This window comes from Symsagittifera roscoffensis, chromosome 8 (assembly GCF_963678635.1).
Source record: "Symsagittifera roscoffensis chromosome 8, txSymRosc1.1, whole genome shotgun sequence".
NCBI lineage: Eukaryota > Metazoa > Xenacoelomorpha > Acoela > Convolutidae > Symsagittifera > Symsagittifera roscoffensis.
In genome coordinates, this window is record NC_087069.1 from 39,924,494 (window position 1) to 39,939,616 (window position 15,123).

Here is a 15,123-nt window from a genome sequence, read left to right on the forward strand (position 1 = left end):
AGGGATCATCAAGTTTGACTCGAGGCTTTTAACTGAATAAGTTTTAGCTTGAGATATGAGTTTTGGGGCTGGACCATTGGGAGACTTCGGTTGTCCACCTTTCCACCGAAGGTTCACTCTGGTTCAATTCTGATTCGCTTTCTTTTCCACTCGCGATCGCTCTGTCTTCTCTTAAGAATGAGACAGCTCTACTTCCGTACAATCTTATGTCTGGAAATTGCGAATAGCAATTTCCAGCTGTTTTTTCGACTACTTTCCTGCGATTGTAGTTCGGTTCTTCTGATCTTATTTTTCTGCTATTTTCAGTTGTCGCGAGAAACTTGAGCATGACATGCTCAATTCAAATTTTTGAAAAAATGCCATTTCACCCCAAAATCAAGTCTTTTGCGTTGATTAAGGTCAAACCTCCAAATATGACCGACTGGCACAATAGTGTCCCTGACCCTTGAGCCAATGGTAATAGGGCATGTTTTCCTCAGCCTCATATGTGACTTACGTAGGCGACTGTTACAATTACGTTCCCCTTTTCTCTAAACCACCCCACACTTAGTCCCACCATTCTTCCTTCTTTCACGCTCTGTCCCCCTCCTCTCAATAAGATTCAATGAGATTAAAAATATTAGCCAAATCTCATAAAAATGTTCGGAGTTTTGTTAGTTAACAGGCTGCAAAGTTTTGTGGCTTTTTTGTGACAGTTTAGTGACCAGTTTTATGATGAAAATTAATTCTGATTATAAAAATGTTCCGAAAAACTAGTTACTCCAGGTTTTAATTTTTTTAAAATTAAAACCGGAGGTATTTAGTTTTTCGGCTATCCTGGATTGCGGCTCCGTGGGTACCCACCCTCAATTGATCCCAATTTAGTATCTGATAGACCTAGAGCCTCATATCAGGTTTATTATGTGCAGTTTTCACTTTTTTCACTCTGGTTGACTTGATTGCCAATCTTCTCTGCTTTCGTGTTTCCCTAATTTATGAAATTCCAAGATTTTTTTTACTCGGTTAAATGATGAAGGATGAGTGTAGTAACCTGTTTATCATGATAATTTCTGAAAAAAATAGTAGTTTGCTCAGAAGGAATGAGTTTTTATCTCCGTTGTTCAAAGATTTTACCAAAGATAAAACGTAAATTAGTAAATGTGACTTTTTACAGGTATGAATCATCCGCAGGCTCCAAACATTTACAATGTCTGTTCGAGCAGTCAGCAGATGTTGAAGTTTCGGATCGATTGTAGAATGAGAATGGCCTCTGGTCGCGTATCAAGTTCTCTCGACTCTTCTCCCGTATCTGAAAAAAACTGAACGCTCCTGAAGTGAATTTTCCTATTTAGATTTAGCTGGGCGTATAAAACAATTCACCCATCACTAGGAAACATTTCACACGAAGCGACAGGTTTTTACGCTTTTCAAACCAATGTGTGTTCTAATATAAAACTTTTTTTTGAAAATTGTGCTTTGATTATCACTTTACTGATACCTCAATGCTTCGCTTCTTCTTCTGGCTCATGATGCGTTGGAACTTTGGCTGCATAGTGCTCTTTGGAATTTCTACTGGCTTAACTCCTAGACTTTTTTCTTCTTCTTTTCTGAAACATGAGTTCACGTTTAAGCTTTAAACTCGAAAGAAATCCGGTTTTCGATACAGCTCTCGTGGATCGAAAACAGGATCTCAGCTTAGTATATAGCCCCGATTTATTCGTTTTGGGTTCCCAATCTGGGATCTCCCCTTAACACTATTATGGAACCGTAGAATGCAGGAATGATTGAATTACAATACCTTTCTTCTAGAAATTTTGCAATCCTCTTCGAAGAGTATGATTCACTCTTAGGTCTCGTATACTCTCTAATTGTCATTTCGAACGGCTGCGGGACAGTTATTTTATGAGACCATCTGTTTCTGGGCTTGTATGCCATGCGCTGGTATTGAATCAGCTGTCGGTCCACGCGTTTAGCGAGGTCTCCATCGTCGTCCCAAACTAATTTGGACAGAAAGACATTTCTCAGTCGAGGGATTTCTTCATCATCGATATCAGTATCTAAACATTTTTTTTGCTAGGCAATCAGTAAGGATAAAACGAAATAGGTATGCAGTCAATTTTCAAGCAAACTCAAAGAGTAATTTAATTGTACGCTCTTAAACAGGGGTGAGAAGGTACTATTGTTTTTGCCCAATTTCGACTACCTCAAAGAATGTTGCTTAAGGGTAATGATTAGTATCGTACAAAGCCTTTGTAGCCATGCTTTCTAACTCCGAACCTTGCCAGTTGGAGAAGAGTCAATGAAAGCAAGTAAACAGAAAAAAATACTGAGTTATTTTAAAAATCTCATAATTCGAAGAAAAAAAATAGATGAATTTTAAGCTCTTTTAATTTCTAGAACAATTTATGATTGAGTTTTTTTAAACAAAATTAACCCAATTTGAGAAAACTGGATCAAAAAAAATAAAACTTCTATTTAGCTTGAGGGGGTAGATTATGGTACTGATAATATATGAATATTAAATTCATTTTCGTAACTAGAAGTCGATCACGTTTTTCGTGACCTTTATACTTTTGCTATTTGATAGTGGAGTTTGCCTTCCTTTAAACAAAAGAAAAGTCCTGAACTTGAAAATAAATCAAAATTCAAGCCGCGAAAAAAAATGAGCCTGAAAAAAACAATAAAAAATAATCGCGACCATTATAAGAGTCTGAACTACGTTCATCGACTCTCTTCAAAAACCTGTATAATTTTCAAAGTTTGTAAACCAATTTCCGAGAAAAAAATTACTTTGACATTTCATTGACGTTTCCAATGGATCCGCGCTTGTTGCTTGAGGGTGAGGCAGCATTACCCAGCTCAGGAAAATTTAATGTAATTCTAAATCAAATTTGAGCCTGAACAAATTTTAAGACGTTTTCCTGAAAAAGAAACAAACAAAGTATCAAACGTTCATGACTCTTTAAGAAGAAAGAATATAATTTCTCCAACATAAATAAACACAATCAAAGCATCATACTTTGCAACTTGCACCATTGTTTTCAACGAATGAAATGAATGGATATTTTCGCCACGTTTTTGACATGGACTGAATAAAAGGCCTCAATTTTGACAGACAACTGATTACACCATCTCAATTCAAAAACTCTGTGCTCTTCATGAGAATTTTTTTGAAAACAAAACACCACTACAATAAGTTTAAGTTATGATTGAAAGGCTTCATGGATCCATCAAAACTATTTTTTTTGTTTCAATCTGGACAATTTAATAGCATATATAGCTGCTTTTTTGTGACTAGTGTTTGTCGATTGTTAAGCATTTGTGGCCGATTGGGCAAAGGTGAGACTCCCAATCTCGAGGTAGCAGTTTCAAATCCGATACGTAGCAAAGTTTTACTAATTCGAGGCTTATTTCTATTTTTTATTTCGCTTATAAAGAAATTTTTTTGTCGTGTTCTCGTTAGTGTTTTCGAAGCACAGCTTCACCTATGCTTCAAGTTTTGTCGGCTCAGATGTCTCATCGCCGTTTTTGCTTGTGCTGTAAGCTACTTTCGTAAGCAAGAAGTGGAAGTCTTCTTCATGGTGAGTTTCAGGGGGCACTTATAACTTTTTTGAAATACAAATTTAATATTTTTTGGGCTCAAATGGTGTCTGCTCGAAGATTGTCGGCTAATTAGGTTTCACTGAAACTGTTCAGCATATTTGCGTTCATCAATGTAGATGAAAATAAGCTTTTTATCAACCCATTTCAAATTAAGCTCACGAGTTTGTTTCTGATCAATTTTACAAACAAAAACGATAATCTGGAGGCCTAATGGCTAAGCTGAGAGGTATCGATTCTGTTGAAGATAAACGTTTGTAGTTTCAAAGCCGAGTTTATGACGAATCGTGTATGGTGATTTGACTCGCTTCCTTGACTAATGTCCGACTTTTAAAAGCCGTTTTAGCTCCTTTTTGTCGCTTCACGCTAGTGTTTGCAAAGTTGAGTTCGGCAACTGTGTTCAAATTGATGATTGGATTTTATTGCGAATTAAAGCTCTTAAGTAATAGTATGGCCAATTTTGGCTTTCTGAATAAAATTGACATGTTTGATTTGACTGAAATAAAGATGGGTGGACCATCTGTTTCTTTCTTAATGCTGTCCGATCTAATTAATATCACAAAGTTAACCAATATGCTGTTTTTTAGATCTAATGTAGTTTAGGTTTCTTCTCACTTCCCTGCGCTAAGAATTACAATTCTATCAGTTTAAAAATGTATGATAGCGAATCGCCTCTCATTGAAGGCCAATTCAGTTTCGACGAAATTTCAATTCGACATGGATTTATCAGAAAAGTCTATGCAATATTGTCAGTTCAACTTCTAGTTACTTTAGGCTTTATAGCTCTTTTCGTTTTTGTCGACGACATTCGCCTATACGTCGAAGATCAACCATGGATGTTTATAGTTGCGATGATTCTTACATTCGTTCTTCTTATCGCGCTAGTATGCTTCGAGAGCATGAGACGACAAATGCCGACTATTTTTATACTTCTCGGATTGTTCACGTTCTGCGAAAGTTTTCTCCTTGGCGTTATTTCGAGTCAATACGACACAAAAATTGTCCTCGTTGCTATAACAGTGACGGCAATAGTAGCAATCTCGCTGACTATTTTCGCGTCTCAGATTTTTTCAGCCGTGACTTGTACCTCAGAACATAGCCAACAGACAGTTAGAGAAGAGTCATTGAATTTTCAAAATTCGAAGAAAAAAATAGGTTTAAAGCTCTATGACTTTCTAGAATAATTTGTGATTGACCTTTTTTGTTTAAATAAACCCAATTTGAAAATACTGTATCCATACGTAATTTTTTTTTCGCTGGGAAATCTGATGATTAAATTCCATTTTCGAAGTTAAAGGTCGATCACGTTTTTTGCGACTTTTACACTTTTGCTGTTTGATAGTGGAGTTTGTCCTTCTTTTAAAAAGAAAGTGAACTGAACTTAAAAATAAATCAAAACTCACGCAAAAAAAAACAAATTTGACAAAAAAAAACAGCCATGAAAATCATCAAGACCTACATACGTGTCTGGAATACGCTCATTGACTATTAAAAAAAAAGCTTTCCGTGTCAAGAGAAGTCGGTCCGAGCTTTTACCTTTAGTCGGAATTTGGGAGTCTTAACTTTGTGAAAAACTAAATTCTACTACTGACACTTTTAACTGCGATCGTTTTTTGTTTGTTTTGGTTGTTATTACTTCTCATTCGTGTGAAGTGCAATGAACGTATTGAAGAATAATATAGGTCTTGGTGATGTTGTTTCCAGGAAAAAGTCTTAAAATGCTCTAATCACTACAGATGTGCATTCGTACTTAATAATGCATTAATGAATACACTTAGGTATCTGTGCACTTTTTGAGTTCAATTGAAATTCATCTGCTGAAAGTTACGTAAATAGCACTCCATATTCGAAATTGGAATTTACTTTTTAGAATTCCAGAGGCATAAAAATTTACCTAATGATCCAGTTGTCTCAAGTTGGGTTAATGTTATCAAAAAACCGGCAATCCTAAATTGTTCTTAAAATTCAGAGCTCAAAATGCATCAGTTTTTTTTGGAAATATAAAAGTTGAGATTGACTGTTTACTTGCGTTCATTACTTTTTCCAACTGTCAGTTGGCTATGTTTTTTATACCTGGTTACACTTGCGAGAGCAAGTGTCATGTAATCAGGGGACTAGACTTCTTTTTCTGTACACAATTATATCAAATTTTCACTTTGCTTTATTATTGAACCTTTACAACTTCCAGGCTCCTTGTTGTTATACTAGCCTCGCTGACTCTGGACGACATTGTGTTAGTTTATTTCGGTTTTGTTTGGTGGTTTCGTATCGTCCCTAGTCCATGTTATCGGCCCCGACGGGAGAGGTGGGATGGGGTACTTGAACGTCGTTTTAACACTGGACTCGTTTGAATGGTTTTCGCGTTTTGTCGTGATGTTGAGAGGTCAGGTTCTGGAGGATGGACGCTTTTCAGTGGCACAACCATTTCCGGTCCATCTGGGTCCGAAGCAAGATCCATCCAACAATTTCTCCAAAACTCCAGGTTCCTTCCCTCTTTGCCTAGGAGTAATGCCGTCGCCTTTGCACCCTAAAGTGTGGGGTTTGTATCCCGGTCGGACCTTGCTTTTTTCAGTATGTATTCAATTTAATTTTTTTCGGTAAAAATTACATTGACAGTCTTTCCTTTGTCCGCTTAAATTTTACACGTTAAGTTGTCATATCACGGATTTTGCTGGTGCTGTAAGGAATTTTCTTTTTAGTTCCAAGTGCAAGTGTTCTCCACTGGAGCTTCATGGGGTACTTTTTTCTCGTGCCAAGCTTACATCCAGCTTACATTATTCTACTTTATGTGTTATTCGAATAACTTGTAAAGTAGAATAATGTAAGCTGGATGTAAGCTTCGCACGAGGCATGTCTCAATCGTACATGGTAAAATACGTTGCTTACTGGCATACGTTTTCTCAGAAATATCCGAAAAGCATCACATGTGAGTTTTGATTTCTCAGAAATGTAGGTATTAGGTAGACAATTCCTGAGAAAGACAAAAAATTGACCTTATAAATAGCATTTATAGCAGTTATGCTTGCCGTTTTCATCGGGATATCTGCGTTAATTAGTGTAGCTTTTTCAAAACCCAGTTCAGATTAAGCTGACAAATTTATTTCTTTTGTTTTTTTATCAGTTTCGCAAAAAAACGGTAATCTGGAGACCTAATGGCTAAGCTGAGAGTGATCAATTCTGTCGAATAAAAAAATGTTAGTTTCAGAACCGAATTTATGACACTTTATTGCCGATTTTATTGTTCTCAGTGAATTGAGTCGCTTCGTCAAAAAATGTCAGTTTTTTAATATTGATTTTCTAAGTTGATTTTTTCGCTGCATATTTTTGTATTCTAGGATTTTCTGTTGTTGCCGTTTCATGCTTGTGTTTGCTACATAATGTTCCGTAACTGTGTTCAAACTGATGGTTGAGTTTTATTGCGAACAAAAGCTCCAAAGTAATAGTTCTTCAGTTGAAATTTTAGCTGTCTGAATCAATTTGACATCTTTGATTTGACTGAAAGAAAGAATAAAGATGGTGGAACATCTGTTTCTTTTTTAGTGCTGTCTGATCTAATTCGTTTTACAAAAATAACCATATCTTCTGTTTTTCAGATCGAATTTAGTTTAGTTTTCTTCTCACTTTCCTTTGCAAAGAGTTACATTTCTGGCAGATTAAAAATGTACGATAGCGAATCGCCTCTAATTGACGGTCAATTCAGTTTCGACGAAATTTCAATTCGTCATGGATTTATCAGAAAAGTCTATGCAATATTGTCAGTTCAACTTCTAGTTACTTTAGGCTTCATAGCTCTTTTCGTTTTTGTCGACGACATTCGCTTGTACGTCGAAGATCAACCATGGATGCTTATAGTTGCGATGATTCTTACATTCGTTCTTCTTATCGCGCTAGTATGCTTCGAGAGCTTGAGACGACAAACGCCGACTAATTTTATACTTCTCGGCTTGTTCACGTTATGCGAAAGTTTTCTCCTCGGGGTTATTTCCAGTCAATACGACACTAAAATTGTCCTCGTTGCTATAACAGTGACGGCAATAGTAGCGGTCTCGCTGACTATTTTCGCGTTTCAGACCAAAATCGACTTCACAATCTACAGTGGGCTTATGTTCGTTGTACTTATTTGTCTTATAGTGTTCGGAATTATAGCAATTATTTTCCCGAATGACATACTAACAGCGGTGTATGGATCCTTGGGAGCGTTGGTATTTTCTGCTTATTTGGTAATCGATACCCAAATGATGATCGGCGGAAAACACCGATACAGTTTGAGTCCAGAAGAGTATATTTTCGCCGCTATCAATCTCTATCTCGACATTATCAATATTTTCTTATATATTCTGACTATTTTGAGTGCATTGGATCGATAAAATTTTTGCATTCACTTTCATCTCTCACTAAAATGTGCATCAAAATTCTATCATAAAAACAGCTGATCATGAAAAGAAATAGCCTTAATTCAGCTTACTTTCTCAACAAAGTATCAAGTATCAAATTTGTTATTTTTAAATTGGAAATTTATTGTATATTCGTCCGTCATTGGTTACTGAGAATGAATTACACGTTTACTGCTGTTATGCATGTATATTCATTTTGTTCCGTTCGGCTGAAAAGGGAAGGAGTTTTCTATCAAAAGTCTAAAAATGGCTTCTGAACTTGACTGAACCTTCTTAAACTCAACCTATCATATAAAGCTTTCGTAGGAACTTGAGGTGATACTATCTTAGTAGTTTAGACTGCCTTGAATAAATGTACAAATGGGTTTATTTTATGTAAAAAAAAGAATTAAATTATGGTTGCTGTTGAAATTAAAATTTATTTGCATAATTTTTGTTTACTATTGCTACGTACATGAACCCATACACAGAAGTTTTGTTCGTCTGTTTCAAGTGGCGTAAAAATGCTTGTCTGAAATAGGTATTTTTCCAAGTGGCTAAAAATGAAAAAATTCCGACGGGTGACATAATTTCACTTAAATTTTTCACTGAAACAACGGTAAGCAAGCTGAGACTTGAAAAATCGAATTTGCAAAATTCCGATCAGGAAATTTTTCCAAATTCAAGTCTTAGAGTTGGTAAGTTTAGAAATAAGAGTCTTTAAAGAATGTAACATAAACATCTCTATTTTTATGCTGGCTTTTTGTCTGAGTAAAATCATGTTTCGAAATGATATGAAATAAAACAAGACTGCTCGTACCAGGGCGAAGCCCTGAATGTTCCGACCGCCTTTTAATGTTTATGGAACAGTAATAACATTAAAAAAAAATTAAATGAAATAAAAAAAAACAATGAAATTTTTTTTTTTAAATTCAAATTTTTTTAAATGAAAATCTTCCCCCCACACGCCATGTTAAGTACAAAACAATAGATTTCGCTCCTTGTAACAATCAATTATGGCAAAAAAAGCTTCTTTCAACCAATTTCGAACGATTTCTAAGACGGATTAAATCTCCGCTTACGCGTTAATAGCGCGAATTATATTGCGCGTTAATTTGCCATTTTGACCAATTTTAAACCCTCATAACATTCCGAAAAAAGATCACAAGTGAAATATCTTTTCAAATTTAAGCTCAGGACAACTATACCTTTCGAATGATATAAAAAAAAATCCGTCAAAAATGGCTAGTTAAAAAGTCGAAATTTGTCTGAAGAAAAAAAACTCACCCCGAGCATAAATATTCCGTTACTTTCGTATCGAAAGTCGGAACAATTAGAATAGTTTGTTACTGTGCATGTGTGGTAGAATAGTTCGACAGTTGGGGCGTAGAAAACCAACCAAACAATAACGCAAATAGAAAAATGATTCAAGTATATGATTTTTTTTCTAAATCTTTGGCTCTTTTTGTTAAAGGGCGAATGGACCAGGTTAAATAACTGCGAATTCCAACTGTACAATGGCTATGTTTAAGCTCTTATTAATTTAAATTTCGCAGTTGTTTAAACTGATCCATTCGCCCTTTAACAAAAAGAGCCGAAGATTAAAAAAAAAATTAAATCATATTTCTTTCTATTTGCGTTATTGTTTGGTTGGTCAATCAATAAGAGCTTAAACATAGCCATTCGACAGTTGAAAAAGAGTCAATGAGCACAAGTAAGCAGAAAAGAAAGAGTGACTGGTTTTCGAAAAAAAATCAACTATGGAATATGGAATTTCACAGAGAAAAATAGATGGCCTCAAAGATCTTCGAATTTCTAGAACCATTTATGATTGACACTTTTTTGATTAATTAAACCAAATTTGAAAAAAAAATTGGCTCTATAGGTATTTTTTTTATTTCGCTGGTAATTAAAAATGATTTTCGAATTTAGAAGTCGATAGCGTTTTTCGTGACTTTTTGAATTTTGCTGTTGACTTTCGCTGTAGAGCTTGCGTTCGTTTAAACAAAGGAAATGAACTGAACTTGAAAATAAATCAAAAGCCAAACAGCGAAAAAGATAATTTGAGAATGCACAAATTCTTTCGACCTAAATAATCATAGGGAAAAATCATCACAAAAAATCATTATGCCCTGCATTCATCGACTTTAAAAATTTTTACAAGTCTTAAGCGTCAAGCTTTCAAAGTTTTTTGGAGTCTGAATCACGACTTAAACGGTTGAGTTTCAAAAGAAAATGCCAATTAAGACTTTTTTGAAATTGTTAGAGCTTGTGATTTTTTTCTATTAAACGAACGGAAATTTAGAAAAGGTCATCGGTCTCCGTGATTGAACAATCAACGTGAATTGGTTGAATTTAATATGATATTGAAGTTATTGCATCTGTGATCCGAGCTGCTATAAACAAATTTAGAAAGTCACGAGAATGTCTGTTTGAAGTGAAATTTTCGTTTTTGAAATATTTTGACGCAAGCCACCAATTAAGCTTATTAATTTAAGGAAGTTGCGAATCCGAAAAATTCACAGCGGAAGTCAAAATTCTACACGCCTTTGTTGATCGGAATAATAACTATTAATTGATCACAAATACCGGTACCACTAATCAAGGTACGATGATTTCGAATTATAAATAGTTCTATAGTTTTTTCAATCAGTCGTTATTCGAGTTGCAATAGAAAATAAAAGTCATTTTGATGTCGATATAAAACCTGATGTTTTAATGACTGTATAAGAGAAGTTAAAAGAGATTAGTTGCGCATTCCCGCCAGCTCATGGCAATCACAATAGTAGGGGACATTACAATGATGGTTTAAAATTATCCGGACAAAAAGTATTAAACTTGATATTTAAAACGTGTTTTTCTCAAATTGGGTTGACTTTGGTGAAAAATGATGAAAACGAACTTGTTTAGACTTTTAACGGGAATAATATGGTGAATATCGGGCTCCAAATTTTACCTCAAAAATGGATCATTTTTGGCTTGTTCAAGTCAATCAAAAATTACGATAAAATTACGGTTTCAATTATCAATAAAACTATGTCAAGGTGAGCCTCTTAAGTGGCCCATCAAATATCAAGAAGGATACACTCTCCAAAACAAGTTGAGCTAAACGCTTAAAAATAGTTTGCAAAAGATAAATTGGTGTTTTATATAGTAAAAATGACTTGTTTTGTCTATCAAAATGAAAGTAATTTAGTAGTAGTAGTAGTACTAGTTTTTTGTAGATTATACCCATCTTAACTTTTGTTGAGATAAGGAGATAAGTAAACGCTCACTTTGCCATAGTTTTTCAGTATTGACCCAGTAGTTTCAGCGTAATTTCGTTTTAAATTCGCGCGCATCCGATCAATCTTTAGGGCTAAATGCGAACTTTTCAGACACAGGTACATGAGTTTTTTGTAAGTAATGCGTTTGTCAGCTTCTGATAATAAGGTGTATATTGGCACTAAATTCTCCTGCAGAAAAATTGTTGGGTTTTTCAGGCATGAACACTTAAGCCCTTGACGAGAGGTTCATTTTTATGAATGAAGTAGCAAAGTCCTCGATGTACAACCATGTCTTTTCGTCGTTGCTGAATTAAGTCGAGTTTTATTTCAACAAGCGCAATTCAATTCTTAAATTATTTGCCTAAAATATTAAGAGCAAAATGAAAAGCCACTAGAAAACTGATCTCATACCTCGAAAGTCCCTCTCGTCAATTTCGAGTTGTTGTTCTTCTGTATCTGCGACCCCAAATTTCAGCCAATCATCTGTCACCAGGAACCTGTTTGACTCCTCCCCTTTTTCAAGGTCAAGTGATAACCCCTGTTGGCTTTCTGCTGAGATGTGTTGGAAGTTGCTAGGACCTTTTCAAGACATCAATTTAGTTTTTGGCCAAAAAATTCGCTCTCGTATACACATTGTACAAAGCAAAAGTTTTGGTATTGAAAATTGCGGGAGGTCAGTTAAATGTTTCTATTATAGAATAAATTTTTCGTTCAAGGTCGCTGTTTTTGAAACATAATAAAGAACCTTCATTAGAAAATTTTTAGTACATCCGACTCATGAAATAAATTGATGCCTTTTGACAGTTGATTGGACCGGGATGATGGTCCATATTTCTCGGAATTCACTTTCGAAAGAGACGAGTAGCTGTTGCTGACGTCAAACGTAGCATTTTCAGCACCTCCTAGATTCTAAAAACATGGTTTAGTTGTGATGATAAAATTCGCAAAAAAAAATAATCAGAAATTCAATATAGTGGTTGAAAATAATTACCTGCTCAATTTCGTACGATTGATCCCGCCTAAAACAAGAAAAAAAAGCTAACAAGCGGCAAATAAACTTGTGCGAAAGAATCAAAAACTGTTCGATCCAATGCGATTTATCTGTGTTTGCTACTTGGTCAAAAAAGTTAAGCTAGCTCAAATGAGTAACAACAATTGAAACTAAATTGGTTAATGAGGTGACATAATTATAGTTTTTACTCTTTTGGATTTAAACGCAAAACTACTATGGATTTAAACGCAAAATTTTGTTGAGAGAGCTGAAAAAATACCCAGCACTGAGTTCCTTCAGCCTTTGTTCCAGCTTCCTCAACTTGTCTTCATGCTCCTCGATTGTAGCCTGCATATGACACGTGATCTCATCTAATGATTTCACATCCTCCACTTTGCTCTTCTCTGATTGGCTCTTAGTTCCTGATCTGTCCTGTTTGATCATGTCCAAGTAGTCGGCTAAGTACTCTTTCGGCCTGTCGGATTTGAGCTCTTCCACGCAATGTTCGCATTCAATGATGGGATTGATGACTAAAATAAAAACGACAATCAAATGAATCAGTTGTAAGTAGCGTCTGGATGAAAGCATCCAGAGGAAGGCTACCGGAATTATCTATCGCTGTAGTTTCAACTCCAGTGGAGTCAAAGTTTTCCAAAAAGACCCTTATTAATGTTTTTTTTTGCGTTTTCCGGTGTGTTTTCCCAATTAAGCGTTTCAAGTTGAGTTTCAACTTTTCATAACTCAAGGCGTTTCAAACTTTAGATGCATCCAAGGTACATGAAGTGTCGTCCGAGAAGTCTTTTTCATTCATGTTACCCCGCTTGATGTATTGGACAGTATATGCTTTGAAGCTTGCAGTAAAAAATTTCACAGCGGATTCCACAGTTCGTAACAAGCCGAATTATGAATCGTCGTTTGCTACGATATGTAGTCTGAAGTTTTTATGAAGAAGAACAAAATGTTACGGACTGATATTCAGGCCTACCTTTAAATTAAACTCATGATGATGCTGGTGGTCGTGAATTACATTTCAAACTGAGTTTTAACAGTTGAAAAGTTTCTGATTTTTTCCTCCGAACCCCCCTCACCTCACATGAGCGTCAATTTTATGATGTAAATGAGTATGACTGTTTTTACAAGGTTTAGTATGAAGAGCAAATATGTTTGTCATAAGCTTATTAGCCATCCCGTCAAGTTTCAAAAACAATCGCATTATGCGAACAAAAGTCTGGCTGGTAAAAATTTACAGGTGAGAGGGGGGTCTTTTTTCCCGTTTGTATATCATGAAATCATATTTCCCACCTTCTCTAGCTTCCTGTTTCTGCAGTGCCTCCAAGTACTGTCTGTGATACCTGTCCACCAACTCCCCCCTCTTTTTGCCCCTGTCTCTCTGGTCTATCTCGAACTGGGCCTCACTCCACTGCTGGATCAACTGCTGCGCCTGCTTTTGGGTCTCGCTCAAGTCAGAGTCAGAGTCCTGAAATTAATCTAATAATAATAAATTGTTTTCAGGCTAGTATACTAGTAATGCTTGTTATAAACCGCATTTACAACCATTAAACAATAGCCTGATAGATAGTCATGAGACCTTCTGGTCCGTTTCCAGACGTCCCTGCAAATTACAAAACATACACTAGCTGACAGATTTAACCGCAAACTAAGTTTTTTTCTCCAAAATGCCTTATCGCCGTGAAAAGTTGCCGTGAAAATTTGAATCCTTTTATATGTCACGCCCAGCAAAATGATTTATTACAAGACTCACCCATCGTGCCAATTGCGAATGCTGATCAAATGTTGCATATAAAAAAACTAAAATCTTTGTTAAGTTCAGGGGGCTGATTTAGGGGGAAGGGGCTGAGGAATTCAACCGCTTTTTTGAAAACGGTATTTTTGGTGTTTTTGGAGAGCTATGGAAGTCAATTTGATCGACCTAAGAAGGTCAACAAATTTTTCGGATTTTTTTTTCGAAAGGTTGCCCTCCTTGAAAAAAGCTAGATCCGCTCCCTGGTGCTGCTGCGGATCTCTGGAGATGGAGAGAGAGGGGGGTTGGGGGTGGGGGTGGGGGTGATAGGTGAGTAGTGCGAGTTACTGTGACTCCTGCAAATTTTTTAAACGTTGTTTTTTCTTTTTAAAAAAAATCAATCTCACCTTGACTGATCCTTCGTGCTCCGACTGGTCTGGAGTGTCGAGTATGAACATGTAACTCTTCGGCTGTTTCTCTCTCGGAGTCACCCGAGTCGCATTGGTGAACGAAGAGAACTCGTGAGAGCCAGGCACCAATGACAAGTCCATGATTAGTCAACCTTGATAACCACTTAAGCACTAATTAACCAATCAAGTAACGGAATCTTAGTAAATAATAAAAAGAATTCGCTAATTAATGAACGGAGAATTGCAAATAATTGATGGCAGCCAAGTGTATTAATGAAACCTTTATTATTATGTAACAACCACACAGATTTATGGGATAGAAATCAAAATGATCAATTGATAATATTTTAATAAGGATCTATCATTGATTGATGTCAGCAGCGAGACAACTTTTTTCGAGAGTAAGGAATTGAAATGAAAGATTAATACTTAGATTTTTTAAATTGGTGACTCAAAATTTCACTTAACAATTATTTCTGTTTCTTTCTGCTTTTTATACCAAAATGTTAATTTTTAAATCATTAATTGAAGTTTATGATTTTCAATCTTGAATTAAGTGAATATACGTTTTAGTTGGTTTGTTTTGAATACAACGTTTTGGTTTTTTCGTTAATGAAAGATTTATATCATCAAAACTATAATATTTTAAGTGTACATCGAATATACCAATAACATACGCCAACCTTGCACGTTTTTTGCTTTGAATGGTGCGTTTTTATGTGAAAGAAATCAAATAAATATTTGATTGTTTTCGTTTAAAGCA

The 15,123-nt window shown here is 35.6% G+C and overlaps 2 protein-coding genes across 2 annotated transcripts; one reads left to right on the forward strand and one right to left on the reverse strand.

Moving 5' to 3' along the window:
• Window positions 1–1,132: 1,132 nt before the first annotated feature.
• Window positions 1,133–15,066, reverse strand: LOC134852944 (uncharacterized). Its single transcript, XM_063868819.1, has 6 exons — window positions 14,358–15,066; window positions 13,512–13,686; window positions 12,490–12,739; window positions 12,210–12,237; window positions 1,478–1,570; window positions 1,133–1,288 (listed from the first exon to the last, which is right to left on the reverse strand). The coding sequence occupies exons 1-6, from the start codon at window positions 14,499–14,501 to the stop codon at window positions 1,148–1,150; spliced, it is 831 nt and encodes a 276-aa protein (XP_063724889.1). The 5' UTR covers window positions 14,502–15,066; the 3' UTR covers window positions 1,133–1,147.
• LOC134853026 (protein lifeguard 1-like) lies at window positions 7,177–8,375 on the forward strand. Its single transcript, XM_063868940.1, has one exon. The coding sequence runs from the start codon at window positions 7,239–7,241 to the stop codon at window positions 7,944–7,946; it is 708 nt and encodes a 235-aa protein (XP_063725010.1). The 5' UTR covers window positions 7,177–7,238; the 3' UTR covers window positions 7,947–8,375.
• Window positions 15,067–15,123: the final 57 nt, after the last annotated feature.

Excerpts from the sequence above, each read along its gene's own strand:
- LOC134853026 (XM_063868940.1), top strand. The coding sequence starts at position 7,239 with ATGTACGATAGCGAATCGCCTCTAATTGACGGTCAATTCAGTTTCGAC.
- LOC134852944 (XM_063868819.1), bottom strand. The coding sequence starts at position 14,501 with ATGGACTTGTCATTGGTGCCTGGCTCTCACGAGTTCTCTTCGTTCACC. Across the intron at positions 13,687-14,357 it reads AGCACGAAGGATCAGTCAAG|GACTCTGACTCTGACTTGAG; the intron begins GTGAGATTGATT and ends GATTAATTTCAG. Across the intron at positions 1,289-1,477 it reads AGAAGAAGCGAAGCATTGAG|ATACGGGAGAAGAGTCGAGA; the intron begins GTATCAGTAAAG and ends AGTTTTTTTCAG.